This window comes from Thalassophryne amazonica, chromosome 14 (genome assembly GCF_902500255.1).
Source record: "Thalassophryne amazonica chromosome 14, fThaAma1.1, whole genome shotgun sequence".
Lineage (NCBI taxonomy): Eukaryota > Metazoa > Chordata > Actinopteri > Batrachoidiformes > Batrachoididae > Thalassophryne > Thalassophryne amazonica.
In genome coordinates this window covers 18,211,275-18,222,110 of record NC_047116.1, presented here as the reverse complement: position 1 = coordinate 18,222,110, position 10,836 = coordinate 18,211,275, and the positions used below count along the sequence as shown (strand labels likewise).

The following is a 10,836-nucleotide window of genomic DNA, read 5'->3' as shown; positions in this document are numbered from 1 at the left end:
AATTAATTAATGTCGCATCCAGTTCATCAGCCATTGATTGACACACCACAGGACCACTGCAGTTCTGGTGTTTCTTTTAGGTTTGTATTGTGTTGTCAAGTCAGCTGCAGGCAACATTCAATCATCAAGAAAACAAAATAAGAGCTACAGTATATCTGAATACACACTATGAATTTGAAGCATCTGCTGAGAGAGGACACATCAATATGCCGACAAAATTTTGGTATATTTACTTTAGCTTCTGGACATTTTACTCATGAATGTGAAATTAATCCTTTAGAACCTTTGGCTGTTTTTCCCACCGAAATGACATATCCATACGTATGCCTGAACATATATGATGAAGGAATCATTTTTGCTCCAAATGACAGAAAGCCTTTTATAATTTCAGGAAAATGAGTTGAGAAAAAAAGTTTACACACTCTGAAATTCAATATTGATTAAAAACATTAAAGATGTTAAACTGAACAGAGGATTTTATTTCAAACGCTACCTTTACCTACATCCTGATGTCAGAAACACATCGAGCCAGTTTCTGATTAAACAAAGTCAACACAATTTATGGCATTTGGCACCATTACTGACCCTTTTTGCCAAAACTATGGTGACTGAGAAATACCAACAGCACTTCAGATTTAAAACAACACCAACAAATACAGAAAGCACTTACAAATGCAAAAAAAAGAGGTACAACAAAAAACATCTTGCAAATTCAGAAAACGTTTAAATATAGAGAACATAACCAAACGTAACAATCTGATTTGGTAAACTGTTTACGGCAAATTCACACATTAGTGAAGCAGATAACAGAATATTTTCAGAGGAATCTTTCAAATCATGAAACAAGCACCAAATTTGGCATTCTCCTTAGACATTACTCTTTTGTAAAAGCATGTTAGCCACCTATATTTTCAATAGGCAGTCAGGTAGGGGTCAATTGAAGAATTACACAGGGGTCAAAATTTAAAAATGCTCCAATCATATTGAAAACTACACCACATAATTTGTCTGATCACAAAGATTCCAAAAAGGTAGAGTTTGGACCATGTGTGACTGAATATTATGGAGTTATGGGGTAAAAACAGCAAGGATGGTGACAAAGGTCCATTTCAGTTTGTACAGGGGTCAAAAGTTAAAGTTGCTCCAGTTTTGGTAAAAAAAAAAAAAAAAATGATGCAAATTATTAGTTGTGTTAACAGGGTTTTTAAAAGGAATAGTTTGGATCATGTATCATGCTTAGTTATCACGTTACAGGGTAACATATGTCACATGTCATAGAATCCAATGGAAGTTGACCTTGTCTGACCTTTACCCTGAAGACCAGGCACTCAACACAGTGAAAACTATATAATTTATTAATCCTAGTAAGTCAATGGACTGTCACCAGTACGTCACCCTCCACTAAGCTACATTGTCCTGCTTCAAAGACAGGAAATTTGGACACATGGAGAGAGCCTTTTCGGACATTTCACAGAGATTTAGGAGAATCTGTTCAGCGTGAGCCACTTCATGTCATAATGTGAATGGGTCCTAAACTAATCAGCAAATCCCATTACAGGATCTAAGGAATCTGGAACAGAGATCAAAAATCAAAGGCAAGATCAGAATTATAGAAATATGGATCAAAGAGCAAATCAGAGATCACACAACCAAGATCGAATGCAAGATCTAACCCTTTGTCCAGATCCAGATCACAACTGCACCGTTTCCTTGATATACAGTATGAGTGACTGCCTGCATATTCACCAGATTTCATTAAAGTCTCTTTGTGTCCTTTTGAGATATCTTGCTGATAATCAAACAAACAAACAAAGAGACCCACAAACCACAGCAAAAACACAACCTCCTTGGCAGAGATAAGTCATTTTACATCAAGTCATATAAGTCACACCTGTAAAAAATATGTTTCTCCAAGGTGAAAAACCCATCTGTAAGTCACACCGGAGTATAAATCACACTGTTTTTCTGTATTATCAGCTCTTTAATTTGAGATATTTTTGTGCATTATTTAGTGCACTTTCTATTATTGGCATTTATTCTTTTATTATTATTATTAGAGTTTATTTTGTTTAATGCTTGATGATTCCTGGAAAAGTCCTACATAAATACTCATTATTATTATTATTATTATTATTATTATTAATGAATGTTTGATTTTTCAGTATATAAGTCACACCAGAGTATAAGTCACAGGGCCTCCCAAACTAGTAAAATAAATAAATAAATAAATAATGTGATTCATACTCCAGAAAATAACAATAAAATAACAATGTGCATCAGAGAGCTTTTGATGCAGTTCAATAGTCATTTTGGGGCTGAACTCTTCCTCATCCTTATAAAGGAGGTGCACAAATTATTAGAAACACACATAAATATATCTGTAACATAGTCATACCTGTGCAGTGTTTCAGTGCATCATAAAATTGCAACAACATAAATGAAGAAAACAATGAAATCATTTCTTGCAGGACTGTTGTGTTGCACTCCATTACACTGAAATTTGTCAAATGCTGAGTGTCAATCTGCACTGAACTTGTTCACCGCACTGTGAACTTAATCCTCTTAGCACATTCTTTGATTTGTGACCTGTCTGAGTGAATCAATATTGTGCATTTGTGTTGCTGTGGCCCTGAGGTTTTGACACCTTTAGCATCTCTTCTGACAGGTAGCAGGGTGGTGGCCTGGTTCAACATGTGCAGAAGCTCAGCAGTGCCATGAGATGTGGCCAGAGAGTTATTGAGTTTCAGTCCAGATCCAAGATCAGCCAACTACAAATACGTGAGTAAACAGTTATTTAGCAGTGAGATATCAGCACATTTCTGCCTGTGCTTCACTTTTTCCCACTTTAGAGCCTTATTTCAAAATGGGGTAAATTCATTTTCCCCTCAAAATTCTACTCACAACACCCCAAATAAAAAAGAAATTATATGTACATAAGAATTCACACCCTTTACACTATACTTTGTTGATGCACCTTTGGCAGCAGTTACAGCCTCATTTCTTCTTGAATATGATGCCACAAGCTTGGTCAATCAATCAATCAATCAATTTTTTTTTATATAGCGCCAAATCACAACAAACAGTTGCCCCAAGGCACTTTATATTGTAAGGCAAGGCCATACAATAATTATGTAAAACCCCAACGGTCAAAACGACCCCCTGTGAGCAAGCACTTGGCTACAGTGGGAAGGAAAAACTCCCTTTTAACAGGAAGAAACCTCCAGCAGAACCAGGCTCAGGGAGGGGCAGTCTTCTGCTGGGACTGGTTGGGGCTGAGGGAGAGAACCAGGAAAAAGACATGCTGTGGAGGGGAGCAGAGATCGATCACTAATGATTAAATGCAGAGTGGTGCATACAGAGCAAAAAGAGAAAGAAACAGTGCATCATGGGAACCCCCCAGCAGTCTAAGAGGCATAACTAAGGGATGGTTCAGGGTCACCTGATCCAGCCCTAACTATAAGCTTTAGCAAAAAGGAAAGTTTTAAGCCTAATCTTAAAAGTAGAGAGGGTGTCTGTCTCCCTGATCTGAATTGGGAGCTGGTTCCACAGGAGAGGAGCCTGAAAGCTGAAGGCTCTACCTCCCATTCTACTCTTACAAACCCTAGGAACTACAAGTAAGCCTGCAGTCTGAGAGCGAAGCGCTCTATTGGGGTGATATGGTACTACGAGGTCCCTAAGATAAGATGGGACCTGATTATTCAAAACCTTATAAGTAAGAAGAAGAATTTTAAATTCTATTCTAGAATTAACAGGAAGCCAATGAAGAGAGGCCAATATGGGTGAGATATGCTCTCTCCTTCTAGTCCCCGTTAGTACTCTAGCTGCAGCATTTTGAATTAACTGAAGGCTTTTCAGGGAACTTTTAGGACAACCTGATAATAATGAATTACAATAGTCCAGCCTAGAGGAAATAAATGCATGAATTAGTTTTTCAGCATCACTCTGAGACAAGACCTTTCTAATTTTAGAGATATTACGTAAATGCAAAAAAGCAGTCCTACATATTTGTTTAATATGCGCTTTGAATGACATATCCTGATCAAAAATGACTCCAAGATTTCTCACAGTATTACTAGAGGTCAAGGTAATGCCATCCAGAGTAAGGATCTGGTTAGACACCATGTTTCTAAGATTTGTGGGGCCAAGTACAATAACTTCAGTTTTATCTGAGTTTAAAAGCAGGAAATTAGAGGTCATCCATGTCTTTATGTCTGTAAGGCAATCCTGCAGTTTAGCTAATTGGTGTGTGTCCTCTGGCTTCATGGATAGATAAAGCTGGGTATCATCTGCGTAACAATGAAAATTTAAGCAATACCGTCTAATAATACTGCCCAAGGGAAGCATGTATAAAGTGAATAAAATTGGTCCTAGCACAGAACCTTGTGGAACTCCATAATTAACCTTAGTCTGTGAAGAAGATTCCCCATTTACATGAACAAATTGTAATCTATTAGACAAATATGATTCAAACCACCGCAGCGCAGTGCCTTTAATACCTATGGCATGCTCTAATCTCTGTAATAAAATTTTATGGTCAACAGTATCAAAAGCAGCACTGAGGTCTAACAGAACAAGCACAGAGATGGGTCCACTGTCTGAGGCCATAAGAAGATCATTTGTAACCTTCACTAATGCTGTTTCTGTACTATGATGAATTCTAAAACCTGACTGAAACTCTTCAAATAGACCATTCCTCTACAGATGATCAGTTACCTGTTTTACAACTACCCTTTCAAGAATTTTTGAGAGAAAAGGAAGGTTGGAGATTGGCCTATAATTAGCTAAGATAGCTGGGTCAAGTGATGGCTTTTTAAGTAATGGTTTAATTACTGCCACCTTAAAAGCCTGTGGTACATAGCCAACTAACAAAGATAGATTGATCATATTTAAGATCGAAGCATTAAATAATGGTAGGGCTTCCTTGAGCAGCCTGGTAGGAATGGGGTCTAATAGACATGTTGATGGTTTGGATGAAGTAACTAATGAAAATAACTCAGACAGAACAATCTGAGAGAAAGAGTCTAACCAAATACCGGCATCACTGAAAGCAGCCAAAGATAACGATACGTCTTTGGGATGGTTATGAGTAATTTTTTCTCTAATAGTTAAAATTTTGTTAGCAAAGAAAGTCATGAAGTCATTACTAGTTAAAGTTAATGGAATACTCAGCTCAATAGAGCTCTGACTCTTTGTCAGCCTGGCTACAGTGCTGAAAAGAAACCTGGGGTTGTTCTTATTTTCTTCAATTAGTGATGAGTAGTAAGATGTCCTAGCTTTATGGAGGGCTTTCTTATAGAGCAACAGACTCTTTTTCCAGGCTAAATGAAGATCTTCTAAATTAGTGAGACGCCATTTCCTCTCCAACTTACGGGTTATCTGCTTTAAGCTGCGAGTTTGTGAGTTATACCATGGAGTCAGGCACTTCTGATTTAAAGCTCTCTTTTTCAGAGGAGCTACAGCATCCAAAGTTGTCTTCAATGAGGATGTAAAACTATTGACGAGATACTCTATCTCACTTACAGAGTTTAGGTAGCTACTCTGCACTGTGTTGGTATATGGCATTAGAGAACATAAAGAAGGAATCATATCCTTAAACCTAGTTACAGCGCTTTCTGAAAGACTTCTAGTGTAATGAAACTTATTCCCCACTGCTGGGTAGTCCATCAGAGTAAATGTAAATGTTATTAAGAAATGATCAGACAGAAGGGAGTTTTCAGGGAATACTGTTATGTCTTCTATTTCCATACCATAAGTCAGAACAAGATCTAAGATATGATTAAAGTGGTGGGTGGACTCATTTACATTTTGAGCAAAGCCAATAGAGTCTAATAATAGATTAAATGCAGTGTTGAGGCTGTCATTCTCAGCATCTGTGTGGATGTTAAAATCGCCCACTATAATTATCTTATCTGAGCTAAGCACTAAGTCAGACAAAAGGTCTGAAAATTTACAGAGAAACTCACAGTAACGACCAGGTGGACGATAGATAATAACAAATAAAACTGTTTTTTGGGACTTCCAATTTGGATGGACAAGACTAAGAGTCAAGCTTTCAAATGAATTAAAGCTCTGTCTGGGTTTTTGATTAATTAATAAGCTGGAATGGAAGATTGCTGCTAATCCTCCGCCTCGGCCCGTGCTACGAGCATTCTGACAGTTAGTGTGACTCGGGGGTGTTGACTCATTTAAACTAACATATTCGTCCTGCTGTAACCAGGTTTCTGTAAGGCAGAATAAATCAATATGTTGATCAATTATTATATCATTTACCAACAGGGACTTAGAAGAGAGAGACCTAATGTTAAATAGACCACATTTAACTGTTTTAGTCTGTGGTGCAGTTGAAGGTGCTATATTATTTTTTCTTTTTGAATTTTTATGCTTAAATAGATTTTTACTGGTTATTGGTGGTCTGGGAGCAGGCACCGTCTCTACGGGGATGGGGTAATGAGGGGATGGCAGGGCGAGAGAAGCTGCAGAGAGGTGTGTAAGACTACAACTCTGCTTCCTGGTCCCAACCCTGGATAGTCACGGTTTGGAGGATTTAAGAAAATTGTCCAGATTTCTAGAAATGAGAGCTGCTCCATCCAAAGTGGGATGGATGCCGTCTCTCCTAACAAGACCAGGTTTTCCCCAGAAGCTTTGCCAATTATCTATGAAGCCCACCTCATTTTTTGGACACCACTCAGACAGCCAGCAATTCAAGGAGAACATGCGGCTAAACATGTCACTCCCGGTCCGATTGGGGAGGGGCCCAGAGAAAACTACAGAGTCCGACATTGTTTTTGCAAAGTTACACACCGATTCAATGTTAATTTTAGTGACCTCCAATTGGCGTAACCGGGTGTCATTACTGCCGACGTGAATTACAATCTTACCAAATTTACGCTTAGCCTTAGCCAGCAATTTCAAATTTCCTTCAATGTCGCCTGCTCTGGCCCCCGGAAGACAATTGACTATGGTTGCTGGTGTCGCTAACTTCACATTTCTCAAAACAGAATCGCCAATAACCAGAGTTTGATCCTCGGCGGGTGTGTCGCCGAGTGGGGAAAAATGGTTAGAAATGTGAACGGGTTGGCATGTACACGGGGCTTCTGTTTAGAACTACGCTTCCTCCTCACAGTCACCCAGTCGGCCTGCTTTCCCGGCTGCTCGGGATCTGCCAGAGGGGAACTAATGGCGGCTAAGCTACCTTGGTCCGCACCGACTACAGGGGCCTGGCTAGCTGTAGAATTTTCCACGGTGCGGAGCCGAGTCTCCAATTCGCCCAGCCTGGCCTCCAAAGCTACGAATAAGCTACACTTATTACAAGTACCATTACTGCTAAAGGAGGCCGAGGAATAACTAAACATTTCACACCCAGAGCAGAAAAGTGCGGGAGAGACAGGAGAAGCCGAAATGCTAAACCGGCTAAGAGCTAGTAGCTGCGCTAAGCTAGCGGATTCCTAAAAACACGCAAAGTGAATAATGTGTAAATAATTTAGAGGTGATTCAGCAGAGGGAGTGCTTTAGCTAAGGCACGTTAAGATTACACTGGGGAAACAAATCGTTATCTAGATAACTAGATCAATCTAACTGCGCAGATTAAACAGCTAACAGATACAGCAAAACACCGCTGTGCTCCGGAACAGGAAGTGATACAATACCGCAGTGAGAGCCAACCACCAGTAGAGGCCAAGATGCCAAGATTGGTGCACCTATCTTTGGGACGTTTTGCCCAAAGCACCATTTTCAGATTTCTCCTGAGATGTTCGATTGGATTCAGGTCTGGGCTTTGGCTGGGCCACTAAAGGACATTCACAGAGTTGTCCTGAAGCCACTCCTTTGATATCTTGGCTGTGTGCTTAGGGTCATTGTACTGCTGAAAGATGAACCGTCGCCCCAGTCTGAGGTCAAAAGCACTCTGGAGCAGGTTTTCATCCAGGATGTCTCTGTACATTGCTGCATTCATCTTTCCCTCAATCCTGACTAGTCTCCCAGTTCCTGCTGCTGAAAAACATCCCCACAGCATGATGCTGCCACCACCACGCTTCACTGGACTCTCAGACCATGAGAAACAAAATTCTCTGGTCTGATGAGACAAAGATTGAACTCATCGATGCATCATGATGCCATGATGCATCGATGTTTAGCATCATGTTTGGAGGAAACCATGCACCATCCCTACAGTTAAGCAATGTACAGAGACATCCTGGATGAAAACCTGCTCCAGAGCACACTTGACCTTGAAATGGGCCAACGGTTCATCTTTCAGGAGGGCAATGATTCTAAGCACACAGCCAAAATATCAAAGGAGTGGCATCAGGACAACTCTGTGAATGTCCTTGAGTGGCCCAGTTTGAGAGGTGCTGCAAAGAGGAATGAACAAAACGACCCAAAGATAGGTGCACCAAGCTTGTGGCATCATATTCAAGAAATCCTGAGGCTGTAATTGCTGCCAAAGGTGTGTAGCGGCTGCACTCTGCATTGTGTTGTTATGACTCCGCCCATTCGCTCCCCTTGGGACGCGAACTCACGAGCTCCGGCATGGGAGTCGGACTCTCTAACCAGAAGGCTAAAACCCAGGGCTCTGGCCTTGTGACCAGAGAATCCTTTTTGAGCTGTTGGGAGTGAGGTTTACTAACTACATCTGCACAGTGACACCTGCTGGCCTCCATTACAGGTGCACCAACAAAGTATTGAGCAAATGGTGTGAATACTTACATACATGCGATTTCTCAGTTTTTAGTTTTTAATAAATTTTCAAAAATTTCAAAAAACATTTTTTATGTTGACATTGTGGGGGGTTGTGAGTAGAATTCTGAGGGGAGAAAATGAATCTACTCCATTTTACAATAAGGCTGTAACATAAACTGTAGACGAGTGAAGCGCTGTGAATACTTTCTGGATGCACGGTGTGCGTGTGTATATATATATATATATATATATATATATATATATATATATATATATATATATATATATATATATATATATATATATATATAGTGAGAGTTCCATAATTTCCATTTAATCTTGGGGGAAGTGTAAACATGGTGACATCGGATCTTGAGATCTGTATGAAGAGATGAAGTGATTTTTTTATCCTGATCCTGTGTTTGTATTTTAATTCTGATTCCGTTGAGCTTGTAATTAGGACTGCAATGCCGATTAATTCATTAATCGGGATTAAAGGTCACGATCTATAGTATTTGAGCCTGATGATCAATTCTGAGTCCAATGGTCAATCACAATCTAAACTTGATAATAAGAATCAAAAGTGAGATATTCAGTAATACTGGCTGAGGTCTATGCTGTCTGAGTGTGCACAATGCCTTAAATTACTGATATTCTTTAGTACAAGCGACTCCCCCCACCATCTCTCCCATTATGGTTATACGTATATTCCAAATTCCCACTGCATCTTCAGACTGCATTTCTGAAGCACTCTTCCATCTGCATGAACAACCCTCAAAGCCCTTCTCATGATGCCTCACGTTCATGCCCTCACACACTAATGTCAGGAGCTGACATGTTGGAGGGTGTTCTGCAGCACGCCAACATCAATCACCTTGCTCAAGGGCACTTCAGCAGTGATAAGAAGGGTGTGATGAGTGCAGTTGTTCACCTTCCTCAACCACATTTAAAGAAAAAAAAAAAAACCCACCCAGTTAAGAGACTGGACGTCATGACCAGGTCACAAGGACACTTCTCCAGCTTTCGGCCACCAGCACCTTTTCTTCTGTGTGGAACAGTTTACTCACTGACTAACCAATAATTTGCACCACTTTTTACCAAAAATTGGAGTAACTTTAACTTCTGACCCCGGTAGTCATGTGTGAATTGACATAAGCACTTGAAATTTACTATTAAATACATTTATTTGCACATTAATGACAAATTGTGTGGGCCGATGCAGAACAAAAACCCAGCCGTGGATGTACTCGTGCACGGAGAAGTTGTGGTACTGTACCAAAGCAGGAGTTGATGAAGCCGTACCAGCTGCAGCCCAGGCGGCCCAGCAACCACTTCCCTCGGATGCTGGAGGCGAAGCTGAGCGTGGTTCCGAACACGCACACCAGCATGTCGCTGACGCTGATGTTCAGCAGCAGCATGTTGACCGGCGTCCGCAGCTTCTTGAATTTGCAGAAGAGGATCAGCACTACGAAGTTGTTGAGGAAGCCAAAGGTCATGATGAAGCCGAGCACCACGGACAGGACGACGAAGCCCTGCGGGGAGAGCTTCCCCTGGTCCGGCCTCGGGTCCTCCAGCACGCGCTCGGCGCTCACGTTCCAGCTGTCATTGAGGTGATCGAGAGCGGAAACCATCCCGCGGTCCATCCGGAGCGTCTCTTCAACTTTGGAACCGATCCGGCCGAGCGCTAACAGGCGGAGTTTGTTTTACGCATCTGGAAAAGTTCAACTAATCAGTTTGTCTCTCCGCTTCGTGTCCGCGCGCTTTCTTGTGCGTCTTTCTTGGCCGTGCACATTCCTGTACTGGTGATGGGGAGAGCGCGTCCTTGTGGCACCTCCTCCGCGGAGAGCAGGAGTCGTTGAGCCGCAAACCGTTAGTGAAATGACCTTTACGCACCGCGCGTCTCCCAGGTACGCGCGCGGCTTCTCTTAATATTTTGGCTACACATGGTCACTATTTTGACTTTCTGGCAGTTTGAAAATCACAATAGTCGCTATTATTTTATGTCACTATGAATACTGTGATTGTAGAGATCAGTTATAACCGTGCGCGCTGCGTCCGGTTACAATTGATTTGCTTCACCTCAGTCTTTGACAGTCAACACGTGCGTGTGCGTGTTCCTTCCTAAACGTAGGGTATTTTTCTGAATTTGAAATCCGTGAG

General features: G+C 41.1%; 1 protein-coding gene across 1 annotated transcript in view; it reads right to left on the bottom strand.

The window, feature by feature from the left end:
* Nucleotides 1-10,386, bottom strand: part of tmtops2b (teleost multiple tissue opsin 2b) — a 28,733-nt gene extending 18,347 nt beyond the window's left edge. Inside the window, exon 1 of the mRNA XM_034186742.1 lies at nucleotides 9,953-10,386. Coding sequence (XP_034042633.1) covers nucleotides 9,953-10,319 — 367 coding nt within the window. The 5' untranslated portion in view covers nucleotides 10,320-10,386. The remainder of the gene's footprint in view (nucleotides 1-9,952) is intronic.
* Between the last annotated feature and the right edge of the window lie 450 nt (nucleotides 10,387-10,836).